The 18,017-nt window shown below is 47.2% G+C and overlaps 2 protein-coding genes across 2 annotated transcripts; one reads left to right on the top strand and one right to left on the bottom strand.

Annotated features, from left to right (window-relative positions):
- Window positions 1-565: 565 nt before the first annotated feature.
- trmt10b (tRNA methyltransferase 10B) lies at window positions 566-8,926 on the top strand. Its single transcript, XM_056300583.1, has 8 exons — window positions 566-696; window positions 1,857-1,965; window positions 2,383-2,516; window positions 2,727-2,879; window positions 3,527-3,605; window positions 4,396-4,463; window positions 4,637-4,760; window positions 6,495-8,926. Exons 1-8 carry the CDS (start codon window positions 622-624, stop codon window positions 6,629-6,631), a joined length of 879 nt encoding a protein of 292 aa, XP_056156558.1. The 5' UTR covers window positions 566-621; the 3' UTR covers window positions 6,632-8,926.
- Window positions 8,927-11,963: 3,037 nt separating this feature from the next.
- Window positions 11,964-17,908, bottom strand: cxcl19 (chemokine (C-X-C motif) ligand 19). Its single transcript, XM_056300743.1, has 3 exons — window positions 17,840-17,908; window positions 16,376-16,511; window positions 11,964-12,845 (listed from the first exon to the last, which is right to left on the bottom strand). Exons 1-3 carry the CDS (start codon window positions 17,889-17,891, stop codon window positions 12,680-12,682), a joined length of 354 nt encoding a protein of 117 aa, XP_056156718.1. The 5' UTR covers window positions 17,892-17,908; the 3' UTR covers window positions 11,964-12,679.
- Between the last annotated feature and the right edge of the window lie 109 nt (window positions 17,909-18,017).

The following is an 18,017-nucleotide window of genomic DNA, read 5'->3' as shown; positions in this document are numbered from 1 at the left end:
TCCTTTCTTTTTTCCCCCTCCATATCCGCGCTTGGCGTTATACCGCCCTCTTGTGGTGCATTGAATGCTTAACTCCACCAATGGGGCCAAGAAAACCGGCGAGCTAAAGCAACGCCGAAAAAAAACGACGTTTTCAGATTTTGTTCAAACAAGAATCCGATAAATGTGTTTGTTATCCGGGTCCCAAGCCTCCTCGTTCCACCACCCGGCCGCTTTGTTTACTCTGACGTCATAGACATGCGACGCTCACACGTGCATGAGCGGGGAGCGACTTCACCGAGTTTGATTTCAGCCAGTTTCTGGACGTCTCACTGAGCTACAACACAGGCGTTCCGGTTTGTTTTATTGTGTTTTAGTGTGTGTGTGTGTGTGTGTGTGTGTGTGTGTGTGTGTGTGTGTGTGTGTGTGTGACAGCATCGATGTGTTCACGGCCGAAAGGGATTTTTGTCAGTTTCCCTTTACCAGCTCCCTTATAGCTCAGACTGAATAACCCCAAACGCATGTTGGTTCTGATGTGATGCGGGGAGGGGGGGGGGTTACTTGGGGATACAAAGGAAGGTTGAAATGGCCCATAAGAGTCAAGAGGAGCTCGGGAGAGAATCCGCCGTCGTGGCGGAGGCCATGGGGCTTCTTCACATCGACGTCGAGGCCGGCGAGACGCAGAGCAGACCGGGGAGAGACGATGCGCCGTTTTCGGTAAGTTTGTGAAACCTCGTCTTTTAGCAACAACTCTAATCCAAGCTGTCCCCCCTGCAGGACCAGCAGAATGGAGCTGAAGGGGACCGTTTTGAGTCCCCTACCCTCAGTAGTGCAGGAGGATAATGCGTTGTTCACTTGTTTGGGCCCAGTGTGTGCTCTGACCCGTGTCTCCTACATGGAGGTCCAAAGGAGTTGGATCAAGTGCAACTGGACTTGGTATATATCCGTGAAGACGTTTCGCCTCTCGTCCAAGAGGCTTCCTCAGTTGGTGCCAGACCAAGTTGGATTAGCTTAGTTAGTCTCCAGACTAGCTTGGTCTAGTCAGACCAAGTTGGACTAGCTTAGTTAGTTTCCAGACTAGCTTGGTCGATGCTAGTCTCCAGACTAGCTTGGTCTGGTCAGACCAAGTTGGACTAGCTTGGTCGATGCTAGTCTCGAGACGAGCTTGGTCTAGTCAGACCAAGTTGGACTAGCTTAGTTAGTCTCCAGACTAGCTTGGTCTAGTCAGACCAAGCTGGACTAGCTTGGTCGATGCTAGTCTCCAGACTAGCTTGGTCTAGTCAGACCAAGTTGGACTAGCTTAGTTAGTCTCCAGACTAGCTTGGTCTAGTCAGACCAAGTTGGACTAGCTTAGTTAGTCTCCAGACTAGCTTGGTCTAGTCAGACCAAGCTGGACTAGCTTGGTCGATGCTAGTCTCCAGACTAGCTTGGTCTAGTCAGACCAAGTTGGACTAGCTTAGTTAGTCTCCAGACTAGCTTGGTCTAGTCAGACCAAGTTGGACTAGCTTGGTCGATGCTAGTCTCCAGACTAGCTTGGTCTAGTCAGACCAAGCTGGACTAGCTTGGTCTAGTCAGAAAGGCACGAACTGAGGAAGCCTCTTGGATGAGAGGCGAAACGTCTTCATGGATATATACCAAGTCCAGTTGCACTTGATTCAACTCCTTTGGATCTCCATGTAGGAGACACGGCTCAGAGCACACACTGGGCCCAAACAAGTGAACAACGCATTATCCTCCTGTACTACTGAGGGTAGGGAACTCAAAATGGTCATTATCCTTTGGATAACCATGACCTGGATGAATGAGAACATTCACAGACATCCTCCTACATGGAGGCTTATGGGGCAGGAGATGTAATCTGTCTGTCTGGTGAACAGAGGAATGTCCTGAGGAAGCAGCGACACTGGGAGAAGCAACTGGCTGCAAGAAAGAGCAAGAGAAAAGAAGAGAAGCAGAGGAGGAAGCTGAGATGTGATCAGGAATCAGGTGGGGCTCGAAACTCGACAGCACTACCAGTATCTACATGTTGTATTAGTCAGGTTGAAGGTAGATGGGTAGATGATAGTCCTTATTGCGACAGGTGAACTCACCTCTAACACCAGAGAAGATGAAACTACATATCCTGAAAGAAATGAGGGATGCAAACCAGGCCGTGTTTTTAGTTTTATATGTGTTTTCCATGTTTTTATTGTTTTGTCTTTTCTATCGCGTGTTCTGACTAGAAACCCTACCTGCAAACTAAAATTTCCCCTACCGACAGCAAAGGATGAATCAAGCCAAACTAAACTCGAATGAAGGCAGCGGCATTCATCCCAGTGTGAAGACGGCTTTTCGAATATTTTTTCCGCGTAGAGTGCACTGTGTTCCTGTTACTCCTGTTATCCCCATGTTCATATTTTACAGGGACAAAGACAGACAATCCTCGATTCACCAAACGGGTCGTCAAGGCAATCACCAAAGAGCGTTTAGCTGAAGCTCAGTCCACCGGACCCAAGCTCTGCGTGGACCTGAGTATGACAGACTGCATGTCCAACAAGGTGGGCGGTTGAAGAAGGTTCAGAGTGCGTTATGAAACCACTGAGGAGATGTGATGTTTGAGGAGTGATTAAAATGCCGAGTTTGCTTGGACTCTGTCAGTAGTACTCGTTGTGATACACGTTTATAATTTAAACATTTGCCTGTGCGCTCATGTATGTACGGTGTGTGTTTACACCAGCCTTCAATTGTGTATGTTTTGTCTTGTTCAGGAGATAAGCCGACTGGCCGGCCAGTTACGGAGGCTATATGGGTCAAATAAGAAGGCAAATCGACCTTTTCACCTGTTCCTGACAGACCTGAGAGAAGACAGTCGCCTGTACAAGGAGTGCCTTCGAATGAACGACGGCTTCGTGAACTACGTGGTGATTATTACAAGTCTTGACGTTACCAGTGACCTTCCTCAGCTTATAGATGAATGAATGTGACTGCATCGCTTCTGCAGCTTTGCTTCAGTTGGATAAAAGTTTTGACTTAACCTTGCTGGCTCTATATAATACCTTGGTTTCACATTTTTTAAAAAAAAAAACGAATTTCATACAATCTGCATCGGCTGGTTCCATACCAAATGAAACACCAAATCATCATTAACTTAATCATCACACCACAATTAACCGTTAAGATGTTATTGTAGCTGACAACATCCCCACCGCTCGACACAGCGGCCGGGGAAGGGGAGAAATCCCACATTGAGCAGGCCCTGGTTAAGTGTGGTTAACCTAACTGGGCACAAGTCAAAGCCAGGAAGACGCCCAACAAAATGTTTGTTTTTCACTTTATTTCTATAGGTTGCAATTTCAACAAAAAAATTTTTAAAAATTGCAAGAGCTCTGATATGATTTGTCTTGGTTTTGTTTTTTTACATCACAAAAACCTGACATTTTAACACGGGTGTGTAGATTTTTTTTTTTTATCCACCGTGTAAACTGGGATCAGGAACTGCAGTTCCATTATGCAGCTTGCCATTTCAAGTTTCCATCTGTCTGTCTGTCTGTCTGTCTGTCTCCCTCAGATGGACATCACAGAGAAAAGCTGGCTGGACCTGTTTCCCTCAGAGGATATCGTCTACCTCACTCCAGACGCTGAAGAAGGTCTGAAGGGTTTAACTCTATCCACCCATCCATTATCCAAACCGCTTACCCTGCTCTCAGGGTCACGGGGATGCTGGAGCCTATCCCAGCAGGGATTGGCTGGCAGGCGGGGGGACACCCTGGACAGGCTGCCAGGCCAACACACACACACACACACACACACACACACATTCACACCTAGGGACAATTTAGTACGGCTGATTCCCCTGTCCTACATGTGTTTGGACTGTGGGAGGAAACCGGAGCCCCCCGGAGGAAACCCACGCAGACACGGGGAGAACACGCAAACTCGACACACAGGATGACCTGGGATGATCCCCAAGGTTGGACTACCCCGGGGCTCGAACCCAGGACCTTCTTGTTGTGAGGCGACCGCGCTACCCAATGCTCCACCGTGCTGCCAGTTTAACTCTGGAAAGAAAATAAGTCATCCCGCTCATATGGCGGTGCTGAACTCAGACATATAAAAAGGATTTCCAGTTTGTCTTCATTCTGTGCTTCAACACTGCTGGGTCAAAAATGAAGTCAGACTGATTCATTTTGTATTGCAATCAAGGGTTCCTGACAGGCAGAGGGCGACAGCATGTTTTGGCGTTATTCCTGGACGTGGGAGAGTTTTCCCTGCTCCGGTCAGCGGCGGCTTTGAAACATCCCCAGGGCCGCTCTCCCCGCCTGTGAATGAGTGTGAAGGGTGTTACTGCAAATGACTTACCCCTTAGGATGTCGTATGACGCCCCAATAGCAGCTGTGGTCTGATCGGCTGTGGTTTCTTGTTTCCGCCTCGTTTCAGCCTTGGAAAGAGTGGACGTTGACAAGGTGTACATTCTGGGTGGGCTCGTGGATGAAAGCATCCAGAAGGTATTTTTTTACAACCAGTTTTAGGTTTTTAATGACTTGCCGTTGATAAGCCAGCTCATTTCTGTCGCAACAGTGTCTGACTCGTTTTAACATGGTACACAAAAGAGAGACACGGCTACTTGAAAAGCAGCCCAGGCTTGACTTCTTTTCTCTTATTGTTTTTTTCCCTGAAGAAAGTGAGCTACTCGAGGGCCCGGGAGCTGAGGGTCCACACCGCCAGGTTGCCCATAGAGGAGTACATGGTGAAGAAAAGCAACCCCAAGAATTTCCACTCAAAGATCCTCGCCATTAACCAAGGTGGGTGAAAGCATCACACTACATCACATGCTTTAGCTGCTGCTGGCACTGCTGGGCTCAGAGAGGACAGGATGACTTGGACTCCACGGAGACTAACCCCAAAAGAGCCATCCACACCAGTAAATATTCTTTTATTGTTATTACCCACCTTGCTGGTGCACTATTTGCAGGTAGCCATCCCCCTTAGTTTGTGTAAAAACTGCCGTTTTAGTGTGTTCACCGGTGACTATTTATGATTGTGCAGGCGTCCTATCACACACTGCCTGACTGCCTGAAAAAATGCTTTATGGCATCTTATGACTTGGCTAACTTGCTAGCTAAAACTCAAACATGAACAAACACCTGTTAATTTAACTGAAATATAAAGCAGCCGTAAATCTTAAAGCCGTCCCGGTCGCTGCTCCGCCCCCCTCTGCCGACCCGGGGAGGGCTGCAGACTACCACATGCCTCCTCCCATACATGTGGAGTCGCTAGCTGCTTCTTTTCACCTGACAGTGAGCAGTTTCGCCAGGGGGATGTAGCATGTGGGAGGTTCACGCTATTCCCCCCAGTTCCCCCTCCCCCCCGCCGAACAGGCACCCTGACCGACCAGAGGAGGCGCTAATACAGCGACCAGGACACACACCCACATCCGGCTTCCCACCCGCAGACACGGCCAGTTGTGTTTGTAGGGACGCCCAACCAAGCCGGAGGTACCATGGGGATTCGAACCGGCGATCCCCCATGTTGGTAGGCAACGGAATAGACCGCTACACTACCCGCACACCCAACACCTTAATTTAGCTGAAATATAAAACGGTTGTACATTTTAAAGCATTTATGTGCAATACTGTTAAAGTCCATCGGTTCAGATCTGTTGTAAGTGATTGTCAAGCTGAGCCCTGCTGTACGTCCATCCATCCATTATCCAAACAGTCATGGGGCGGCAGGCGGGGAGACGCCCTGGACGGGCCGCCAGTCCATCACAGGGCCGACCCGCTGTATATCCAAGGCTCGGCGTGTTCAGTTTTTATTTTTCAAAGCCATCCGGCATGCCGAATTGCGCCACAAGAGGACGCCGTTACATAACCTCACACGAACAGGAACAACTTTTGGGTCCGCGGAAACAGGAAATCCGGGTGAAAGTCAGTTTAAACCAGTCTGCTCTTTTTAGAAAATCTGGGTATTTTTCCGGTGAAAATCGGTAAAAACCGAAAACGCCGAGCCTTGTGTGTACCTTCACCTTGATATTCTGTTGATTAATCAGCGATGGACGCGCTGTTCGTCAGTCCCGTTGACCCGGGCCACATTTGGGTCAGAACAACCGTATTTGGGGTTGATCGTTGTTATCCAGAAAGGGTCATTTTGATCCAAATGGAACACAACAGTTAATATTCGTGAGCGTCACAACCAATCAGCATGTGTTAGCTATGACGCTACATTTGAAATCTTGTTCACGTGACTTATTGAGCAAGATGATTAAAAAAAACTGGTATTAGATACCACTTGATGTGGTCTCTTAATGATTACTGATCGGAAATGTATGCCATGATTTAGTCCAGCAGCCTCCTTCATTCTGCATGACTCTACACTCCCCGCCGCTCGGCAGCGGAGGCAGGGTCTCGTGTAAACCTACGGGAGGTAACCGGCTAGCTTCCAGCAGAGGTCACGGTAAAAGTGTCCATCACAGAAACAATGACGTGTCATGTGACTTCAGATGACCTTTTTCTTTTCTCCCTGTGCTCTGTCCACAGTTTTGGACATTCTGCTGACGTTCTCTGATCGTGGCAGCTGGACGGACGCTCTGCAGGCATGGTTCCCTCGAGGGAAAGGTTATGTCATCATATCCGATGAACACCATCCACCTCCAGTCAGTACAACACAGACGTAGCTCAGGGATTCATCCAGTGCCAAACTCATTTCTTACCGACACTGGATTTCTTTCTGCCTGCCCGGACTTGAGAGGAAATTTCCCAACTGCTTTTGAGAAAATGCCCGAAGCCTTTCTGGAGGCCACATAGGAGGCAACTCTCCGTCTAAATAACCCGCCTGGCATCCACTAAATGGGACAGGTGCCGGAGTGAAGGAAAATGAAGTGCGTCGGCTCGCGTCCGGAAAACCACATCCACAAAGTTGAGGAACTTTTATGACGTCATTGAAAATCTTGAGAATTTTCTCTCCTAGTTAAGGGCGGCGTTGAGCCAGCGTTGTGGCTGGAGGGCTTCCTGCTTTGGTAAACAGCTTCTGTAAATGTTTGTCTAGCTTGGGTGGTTTTTCTTTTTTACTTGTGGTTAAGTCAGCTGATATGTTCGAGAGGCTGTCAGTTATTTTACATGGCAACAAATAGAAACACGAACACACGCCCGCATAAAAATGACTCGGGGGTTTCTGCCGTTTCTCAGGTGTGAGGGGATAACTGGGCGTCCTGGCTTTCATGAAAATGTCCAGTGACAGAAGCATTGCAGCAGGTCATCACTTCACTGAACATGTCCTTGAACTTCACACGCAAATGACTGGGGCCTTTTTTTTTTGGTACGCAACACCGATCAGCCAAAACATTAAAACCACCTGCCTAATATTGTGTAGGTCCTCCTCACGCCACCAAAACAGCTCCGACCCATCGAGGCATGGACTCCGCAAGACCTCTGAAGGTGTCCTGTGGTAAGTCCAGTAAGGTGATTTCTATTTATTTATTTATTGATTGATTTTGATATACTATATTAATCACCGTGGGGAAATTATTCTCTGCAATTTAACCCATCCTAGCTGTGTAGCTAGGAGCAGTGGGCAGCATCCGGGGACCAGCTCCGGTTCTTCATTGCCTTGCTCAGGGTCACAGACAGGGGTATTAACCCCAACTGGCTTCTCTTTTTTATGGTGGGGGAAACCGGAGAACCCAGAGAAAACCCACCGCAGACAGGGGGGGGGGAACAAACTCCACACAGGACGACCTGAGATGACCCCCAAGGTTGGACAACCCCGGGGTTTGAACCCAGGACCATGTGTGAGGCAACAGCATTAACCACTGGGCCACCGCGCCGCCCATTGCGATGTGGGGCCTCCATGGATCAGACTTGTTTTTCCAGCACATCCCACAGATGCTCGATTAGATTGAGGTCTGGAGAATTTGGAGGCCAGGGCAACACCTTGAACTCTTTGTCATGTTCCTCAAACCATTCCTGAACAATGTGTGCAGTGTGGCGGGGTGCTTTATCCTGCTGAAAGAGGCCGCTGCCATCAGGGAATACCGATGCCATGGAGGGGTGTACCTGGTCTGCAATGATGTTTAGGTAAGGGGTACGTGTCAAAGTAACATCCACATGAATGCCAGGACCCAAGGTTTCCCAGCAGAACATTGCCCAGAGCATCACACTGCCTCCGCCGGCTTGCCTTCTCCCCATAATGCATCCTGCTGCCATCTCTTCCCCAGGTAAATGATGCACATGCACCACACCGTCCACATGATGTAAAAGAAAACGTGATCCATCAGACCAGGCCACCTTCTTCTACTGCTTCATGGTCCAGTTCTGATCCCCACATGCCAGTTGTAGGTGCTTTCGGTGGTGGACAGGGGTCATCGTGGACACTCGGACTGGTCTGCGGCTACACAGCCCCATACACAGCAAGCTGTGATGCACTGTGTGTCCTGACACCTGTCTATCATAGCCAGTATTAACTTTTTCAGGAATATGAGCTACAGTAGATCTTCTGTTGGATCAGACCAGATGGGCTAGCCTTCACTCTGTCGCCGGTTCACCGGTTGTCCTTCTTTGGACCACTTTTGGTAGGTACTGACCACTGCATACCGGGAACCCTGCACAAGACCTGCCGTTCTGGAGATGCTCTGACCCAGTCGTCTAGCCGTCACAATTTGGTCCTCGTCAAAGTCGCTCAGATCCTTAAGCTTGCCCATTTTTCCGGCTTCCAACACATCAACTTCAAGAAGTGACTGTTCACTTGCTGCCTAACACATCCCAGCCCTTGACAGGCGCCACTGTAACGACATAATCAGTGTTATTCACCTACCTGTCAGTGGTTTTAATGTTTTGGCTGATCGGTGTATGATCCCGTTTTGAATTTTGATTTTTTTTATTGTCTAATACAGACCGATTTCCTTATTTGTAAGTGATAACGTAACTGTTCATACTGCTGCACAACCAACTGCCCCTCTGGGGGCAAATAAAGTTCTACTACTACTACAGTTGATTGTGTTTTTATGATCCTTGACGCACAGCTGGTTGTGTAAATGATAAAATCAACACGTGTAGAAGTTGAATTTGAATAATTGACAAGATTATGGACGAAATGTGAATTTGGTGTAATGGTTATTGATAAAACGCCCCCCCTCCCCCAACATCAGACTTCAACAAACAATTTACTGTTTGTAACCGGTGGGATTCAGTCATACAGGAAACTGAACTTAGTGCAAAATGATAGAACGCCAGTCATCTCAGTAGGAAAGAGTAACAGAAAATAGATGTGCAATTGTCAGAAGTCTAAAATCATAAATCCACAAGTAATCCATAAGCCATCTCAATGAATCGCAACAATGAAACTGGCATTGATTTCCATATTCATACTTTTGCTTTTGTTAAATTACGTATCCATCACAATGCACCTCACCTTCTCATCTCTATGTCAGAATCAGAACGCCAGCTTTCCCGCCACTGATCGGGGTTCAAACCCCGGGTGGGACGAGTCTCCAGGAAGAGTCCCTGGCTTAGAATCCTCATGTTGTACAAGCCAACGACCTCTCAGATGTACACATCACTTTGGATAAAATCATCTGCTAAATGAAACTGTAAATTCTAACTTTATTGACCAAGTGTGCTTATGCAAACAAGAAATTTGACAACGGTTTACAGCAGCTTTTAGTACTTGCCTATATATCGCTCACAAAAAAGAAGAAGAAAATAGAATAATAAGTAGAATACTGGGGCTAAGTATGTATGCATAACAAGGTATGCCACAACTATACAGAATTCTTTCATGGCTGAATAATAACTTATGCTTATATATATATATATATATGCTAATATTATAACTTTATAACTTATTATGCTTGTATTGTGGCAGGATGAGGAAAAACACAGGAGACGAAGGCGAGTTTGAACTTCATTCCTCAGCTCCAAAACCGAACTGCAACAGGAACAACCCTGCGCCAGAGAGCCCGGGAACGTAAACCAAGCCCCCAGCTCACAGCCCTGCTGGGTGAGAGGCACAGCCCCTAGTGTCCGCCACAGTATAGTATATGCTAAAAATATATACTATATTTTCATCTACTATATAATTATGTACTGTATTCCATACTTATAACAGTAACAGTAATAAATTGTAACCAGTATACCGGAGTTGAATATGTGTATTTACAATTGTACATTTGTGTTGCACATCTGGTTTAAAGAGGTAGTGCACATCGTAGACATCTTGACCAGAAGGGTCTGTTCACAAAGTGCCATATTGACATGGTAAGTGTCCCTTATTGCACCATGCTGTTAAGTGTTCATGGGAGAGATGGTCTGTGGGAAAAAACTGTTCCTATGTCTGGTGGTTTTGGTGCACATTGCTCTGTAGTGCTTGCCAGAGGGTAGTAGTTCAAACAGCTGTGACCTGGGGGGGCGCTGTGCTGTGCTGATCCTGCCTGCATGTTTCCAGGCTCTAGAGGTGTGCAACTCCTGCAGGGTGGGCAGGGGAGCGTAAATGTTTTTTTTTTTTTCTTCTGCTATCCTTACTGTTCACTGCTGTCTGTTCCTATCCTGTTTTGTTGCTGCTCCAAACCAGACCGTGATGGATGTGCACAGGGCAGATTCAATGACTGCCGTGAAGAACTGGCTCAACAGCTCCTGTGGCAGACCAAATTTCCTCAATTGCTGCAGAAAGAACATCTACTACTGGGCCTTTTTGAGGATGGAGTTGATGTTGGTCTCCCACTTCAGGTCTTTGGAAATGGTATTTCCCAGATATCCCAGTTGGATATCGTGAGGGGGAGCAGTGGTGAGCGGTGTCTCCTAAAGTCCACTATCATTTCCACAGTCTTGAGGATGTTCAGCTCCAAGTTGTTCTGACTACACCAGAGCACAAGCCGGTCAACCTCCTGCTGATATGCAGACTCGTCACCATCCTGGATGAGTCTGTTGACCGTAGTGTCATCTGAAAACTTCAGTAGTTTAAAAGCTGGGCCCGTGAAGGTGCAGTCATTGGGGTAGAGGGAGAAAAGCAGTGGGGAGAGGACACATCCCTGGGGAGCGCCAGTGCTGACTGTCTTTGACTATGTCTTTTAACATATTAAATAGTCCCAAAATAGGTTAATATCAGCTGCTAAAATGCAAAGCAGTTGTCGTGACTATCAGTGAAAACAAAACGAGTTGGTCTCTTGCTCTGGTTGATTAAAGGAATGTTCTTGACACACGTCCAAGGAGGCCGCACGCATGTCGCCAATGCAAGGATTTATTAATCCATGTTTTGGCAAACCAAGTTGCCTCCTTCGGGATAAAATAGGCCTGCGCAGTTTATTGCAGCAATTTGATGTTTACAAGGAGAATGTCACTATAAGGTGATGAACAGGACTTTCAATTGCCGAGTTGCGTTGTTTTGTGGTTTTCGTGATGTTATTTGTAATATGGGGGTGTAATAACTTCTTGCAGGCTGCCGATGGTGTTCCCCACCACCAAATGTACATTTCAATCACCTCACCTGTGAACTTAAAACACCTGAACCACCACCATGTAAATACTGCCTGTAGTGGTCAAAACGATAATAGACAGAAAACAATAATGAACTGGTCAGAAGCATACTAACGGAAGGTCAGGAGGATATCGACTTGATCGTACAGATCCAAAGAATATTGCCCTGAGTAGGAAAGCAGTATAAATACATTATTTATCTGGTGTAAAAAACAGACTGGATGTGAGGTGGAGTATAGATGGTTGGCTATATCATGACAGAGGGAAGGGGGGGATACATTTATGTTACAAGGGCTGATGGAGGAGGAGAAAATCATTTCAGAAGACCTGCTCCTGCCCAACATGTACCAATCTAGTCTGCATTGATACAACCACATTTTCATATTTGCACTTGAAATGGTGTATTTGTTAACAGCAAGGCACCATTTCGCCAAGCACGAAAACCCTTGTGAGGACCTCATCTGATGTTTGCACATGTCAGTGGACCAGCTTCTTCAGTCAATTTCACTTTATTCACCAACATCTTCAAATATACAGGGATTTGGTGACAACAGATCAGAAACACAACGTACAGACTTAAACTGGACATGAGGCCACAAGGTACGTGGACAACAGGAACTTACATGTAGTGCAGAGATAAGGAGCATGAGGTGCCATGGACAAATTATATTCATTCATTTCCTGGGAGCAAGCCGCCGGTCAGGTGGTAATCTAGTTTAGTGCCAGACCGCAGGAGGCCGACATACAATACACTTCAATATGTATCAATCAATCAATTACGTTGCATTTTATATCACGCATACATTCAATATCGTCCAAACCAATGGCATGAGAGTATTATCAAAATCCTCCATGAACATTTCATATATATAAGTATTTTTCTATGTAACATATTTGCTTTAATTTGAAAGGGTGCGTCATGATTCTGCCTTTCTGTACAGAAAAACATCTTTTTATTCCCATAAAACATTCAGCAAACTTGGTTACATTTCCCCACCCAATCATGAACCCATTAACAATATGGCCTTTAGATGTTTAAAATATGTAGTACACATAGCCAGTAGAGATGCCATTTTGAAATATTGCACATTATTATATTGCAGACACGCTGCGAGACTCAACTGACACAAGTTGCAATGCTTTTGCTTTGAAAAAGTATTCGATAAACTCCTTTGACACCTCACTAAAGGAGCTTTACGCCACAATGTAACTTACATTTACAGCAACATCTTGACCTTTACAGCCACTTTTTTCTTTCACAAGGCAGGTTTCACGTGCACGGTCCCTCCTCTTGAACCACGTTTATTCGGGAGAAGGGCTCCCTTCCTTGTGGACATCTTCCCGAAAACATAGTGAATGAGTTTCCTCACCCAGGGGGCCTGGCCGTCCAGACAGATCCTCTCCCCGCCCACCAGGCCAGCTCTGAAAAACAGCACACAATTCATTCATACACTTCATTTTACACCTAGAGACCGATTATGAGACCCCCAAACACACAGGAATACTCAATTCAAGCCAACAGCACATTATCTCAACCACAAATATGAGTTTAACATAGCACAACTATACTCCATAAGTGTTAATACTATTGATAACTGAGAGGAAGGATAAGACTTAAACATACAGGGTAGTCCCCGCCCCCCCCCCCCCTCCCCAGATACTCCACTCTTCCCATCGCCAGCTGCTTCTTTTCACCTGACAGTGAGGAGTTTCACCACGGGGACGTAGCGCGTGGGAGGATCACGCTATTCCCCCCAGTTCCCCCTCCCCCTCCGAACAGGTGCCCCGACCGACCAGAGGAGGTGCTAGTGCAGCGACGAGGACACATACCCACATCCGGCTTCCCACCCACAGACATGGGCCGATTGTGTCTGTAGGAACGCCTGACCAAGTCATCAGAGGTCATAAGTGCATCTAAACAAGCATCTAAGAGCAAAACCAGTGCTAAAGTAAAAGCGCAAGAAAGGCGTTTTTTTTAAATGAGTGAATACAATAAGTGCTAAGAACAAGTAACAGGGTAGTAGTTCTTGAAGAGGTGAGTTTTCAATCTGCGCCAAAAGATGGCTTTGGCGAATCCTCCTGATGTTATAGAGGAGAAATCTGCAGGAGTGAGCAACTGATGCAACGTTTGCAGCAAACGACAGTTGGTCATCCAGGACCACACCCAGATTCCTCGCAGTCTGAGTTGGCCGTTGTCAATGGTGATGGCCAGGTCTCGGTGCGGGCAACCTTTCCCCGGGAGGAACATCAGCTCTGTCTTGTCCAGACTGAGCTTCAGGTGGTGTGTCGCCATCCACTCTGAGATTTCGGTCAAGCATGCAGCAATGCGTGTCTCTACTTGTGTGTCAGAGGGAGGAAAGGACAAGATCAGCTGGGTGTCATCGACATAACAATGGTAAGAGAAGTCATGTGAGCAAATAACAGAACCCAGGGATGTCGTGTACAGGGAGAAAAGGAGAGGACCCAGAACCGAACCCTGTGGAACGCCTGTAGTCAGTCTGCGAGGCTCCGACACAGATCCCCTCTATGTCACCTGGTAGGAGCGACTCGTCAGGTAGGATGCAAACATTGAGAGTGCAGAGCCTGTGACACCCAGCCCCTCGAGGGTAGAGAGGAGGATCTGGTGGTTCACTGTGTCGAACGCAGCTGACAGGTCCAGGAGTATCAGGACAGAGGAGAGAGAGTTTGCTCTCGCAGAGTGCAGCGATTCTGTCACTGCAAGGAGGGCTATCTCTGTCGAGTGACCCACCTTGAACCCAGACTGGTGGGGTCCAGGAGGTTGTTCTGGTGGAGGTACAAAGAAAGTTGGTTAAAGACAGCACGTTCGAAAGTTTTGGATAGATAGGGTAGAAGGGAAACCGGTCTGTAGTTTTTGACGTCAGAGGGGTTAAGTGATGGTTTCTTGAGAAGTGGGGTGATTCTAGCAGTCTTGAAGGCTGATGGAAAGCATCCTGCCTGGAGGGAGGTGTTGATGAGGTGAGTTAGAAAGGGAAGGAGTTCAGGTGCTATAGACTGAAGAAGAGGGGAGGGGACCGGATCAAGGGAACATGTGGTGGGGCGACTGGATGCGATAAGGTTGAGGACCTCGTCGGGGGAGAGGGGAGTGAGGTGGGATAGGGTGGGACGTGGAGAGGTGAGGGAGGGTACAGAGGGTGGGATAGTGCAAGCAGCACTAACCGGGTGGTGAGAAAAGGAGGATCTGATGCTGTTTACCTTCTTGTCAAAGAAGTTAGTGAAGTCATCAGGGAGAAGGGAGGAAGTAGGAGGAGGAGGTGGGGGTTGAAGAGGTGTAGAGAAGGTTTCAAAGAGTTTCTCAGGATTAGAGGCAGAGGATAGGATTTTAGAGCGATAGAAGGCAACCTTAGCAGCAGAAAGGGAGGAGGAGAAAGTAGAAAGAAGAGATTGGAAGTTGAGAAGGTCCTCTGGGACTTTGCCTTTTCTCCATTTGCGCTCTGCCACTCTTAGGCTCTGTATGTCAGTATGTACTGAGTCGGTCAGCCAAGGGGCAGGTGGAGTTGGGCGTGCAGGCCTGGAGGTGAGGGGACAGAGATTGTCCAGAGAAGAGGAGAGGGTAGAGAGAAGAAGATCAGTAGCAGTGTCAGGGGGTAGGAGAGAGAAAGATTCAGGTGTAGGGAGGATAGAGGTAACAGAGGAAGAAAGATCAGTGGCAGAGAGAGAGTGGAGGTGTCTACGGGTGGAAGCCATGCGGGTAGGGGGAGGGGCTGAGGGGGCTGAAGAGAGGGACAGAGACTAGGACATGAAATAGTGGTCAGAGAGCTGAAGGGGAGTAACAGAGAGATTGATAATAGGACAGTCTCTAGTAAAGATAAGGTCCAGCTGGTTGCCGCCCTTGTGGGTAGGAGGAGAGGGTGAGAGATGAAGGTCAAAGGAGGAGAGGAAAGGGAGAAGAGGGTCTAGCTTGTTAGTGTGGATGTTGAAGTCACCTAGAAGGATAAGTGCAGCGTCATCAACAGGGAAGTGCGAGGCATGTGTGTCAAGCTCCCCCAGAAACTCACCAAGGGGACCTGGTGGGTGGTAAACAACCACAATGGTGAGTCTGACTGGATAAGAGACAAGTAACAGCATGAAATTCAAAAGATGGCGGAGAAAATTTTGGAATGGAAACAAGGGAGTATTTCCATTTCAGGGAGATTAGCAGGCCAGTACCACCACCCCGCCTCCCAGCTCTGGGAGTGTGGGAAAAAGAGTACACATCTGACAGAGCTGGGGGTGTGGTAGTGTTTTCTGGCATGATCCAGGTCTCAGTCAGAGCAAGAAAGTTGAGGGAGAGCAAGGATGCGTAACCTGAGATAAACTCAGCTTTCAGCAGCGCAGACTGGCAATTCCAGAGCCCTCCCGTCACCACTTGCTCAATGTGAGTGGAGAGAGAGGGATAGATGAGAATGAATGTAATGTGATAGATAGACAGACAGACAGGCAGACAGATAGACAGATAGACAGATAGACAGACAGATAGATAGATAGATGGATAGATAGAGGGAAATGAGTACACAGATATGGACAAGGACTATGGCTGGGGTGATTTAAAGCCGCTACGGTAGAGCGGATGAAACTTCCGCTGAAGAGATTCACGTTGCCCATTCCCACCATTAAAGTCTCTGTGATAGTCGTGAGATCTCTGCTTTTGATTCTAGTTTGACAGCAAGCAGACCAGACAGCCATCTCTCGCCTGGCTGACCGAGCTGGTTATTGCTACCGCAGAGCAAATATCTGTAACAAAAATGATCGCTCCCTCCAACAAGATAAAATAAAGGCAAAAAAAACCCCCACTTTATAATCATCCATTAAGTGCATCCACATTCACTATCTCCATAATATGGACGGGATCATCTGGGAAAGGGTGGCATCCTGGCAGCAAGAGACTTCAGTTGCAAGCAGTCTTGTAAAACACATTACGGTGGCTGTTTTTTGAATGGACTAAACTGACTTACATGACCTCTGTGACCTGGCAGTGAACTCCTTTGGGGATGATCTTGATGCTCTTCAGACTGTCTGGAGGAATGACCCTGGTCTCCACCTGTGGGCACCGACAGTGGGTGTTGTAATCCCTGCTGACCGGCGGCATACCTGCAATGTCAAGTTTACACCTTGAAACACACAAGAATGCAATAACGAGGCTTTAATGATGATGACAATGATGATGATAAACTTTGTTTCAATTTGCTTCTTTCCAGTGTGAGGCACTTTGAGCTGCATCTCCTGCATGAAAGGTGCTGTATAGACCATCACTAGCAGAAGAATACCATTACGACCAAAATGACAGAGTGCACATTAAAAAAAAAATTAAAAGCACACATTAGGATGAAAACGACAATCTAAACAAAGAAATTCAAAGAATCAGAATCAGAAACACTTTGTCATTTCCCCCAGCCCACAACAGTGCAACACAACGACAAAAACACATGTCCAAAAACTACAAGAACGCATAACTAAAATAAATAAATGAATAAAAACAAACAAATAAACAATCAAATAAATAAATAATCACTGTCCAGGAGAAGGAACGCCAGCCAGGATGACTGTCAGAACTGCCGGTCTGCATGGGCTAGCAGTTAGCTTAGCCTGCCCCTGCTTCCGCGTCCTGTCAGACCGCCCTCGGTGTTACTTCTTCGGGCGCAGCTCTGGTCAAGGCCGTGGTCCCTGGGCCCACAGGACGCAGCAGGCCAAGCTCTCCCAGCCGATCCAGCGCCAGCTCTCCCAGCCATCAAACCAAGACGAACGAAACGAAGACGTGGACAAAGACGCTGCATGGACGGTACTGGGTGAGGCTGCCGCAAACGTGGATTCGCGCCACCATTTTCACACACCGGAAGCGGAATAAGAAGAAAGCGTAGATGAACAAAACAGAACTGGTGAGGGGACTTTGGTGTTCAACAGACTGAGACTGGGATATCAGATATGAGCCTCTGTCATATCTGATATCCCAGACCTGAACCTAGGATGTGTTAATGTCACTGCAGAATAAAGCGCCGGCGTGACCAGTTTATCTGTCTCTTGAAAATGAATCATCATTTCAGTTGTCCTCTTGATAGATCACACTTTGTTGCTATCACATCATCACACGCCAGCTTCACATGCGTGAGCCTGCAAGCTTTGACTGCAGCCCTTCAGTTCTTGTCATTGTGTCAGACGTCTGCATCATCAACTCCCCCTTTGTGATTCACCCGTTATCTTTCTGTTCCCAGAAAAGGAGAGATTACTCTTTTCTCACGGAAAAAGAAACGAGTAAACAATAAAAATACCTACCATGGAGTAAATATACTACCACAACACTCCGCTTAAAAAGACGTACGTGCATGTTCTAATATAGCCAGCATAGGCCCAGGCTCCAAAGTCTATGAGGAAAACGCATTAACACAAAGAACACATCATGCTTTGATTTTTGAGTTTCTTACCCGTCGTGAAGACAGCCGAGATGAAAAGCAACAGCAGGACGGAGAGCTTCATCGTGTCTGAAGGCACCATCAGCAGTGACTCGGCTGGCCGTGGAGAGAACCCTTATGACTGTCCCACTTCACTATTTTCATATATATATGCAATAATCATGTGCTCGTCATGAACCCTGAAGAAGAG

The sequence above is a fragment of the Lampris incognitus genome, chromosome 20, assembly GCF_029633865.1.
Source record: "Lampris incognitus isolate fLamInc1 chromosome 20, fLamInc1.hap2, whole genome shotgun sequence".
NCBI lineage: Eukaryota > Metazoa > Chordata > Actinopteri > Lampriformes > Lampridae > Lampris > Lampris incognitus.
The sequence above is the reverse complement of the archived record's forward strand: the minus strand, read 5'-3'. Positions and strand labels throughout refer to the sequence as shown.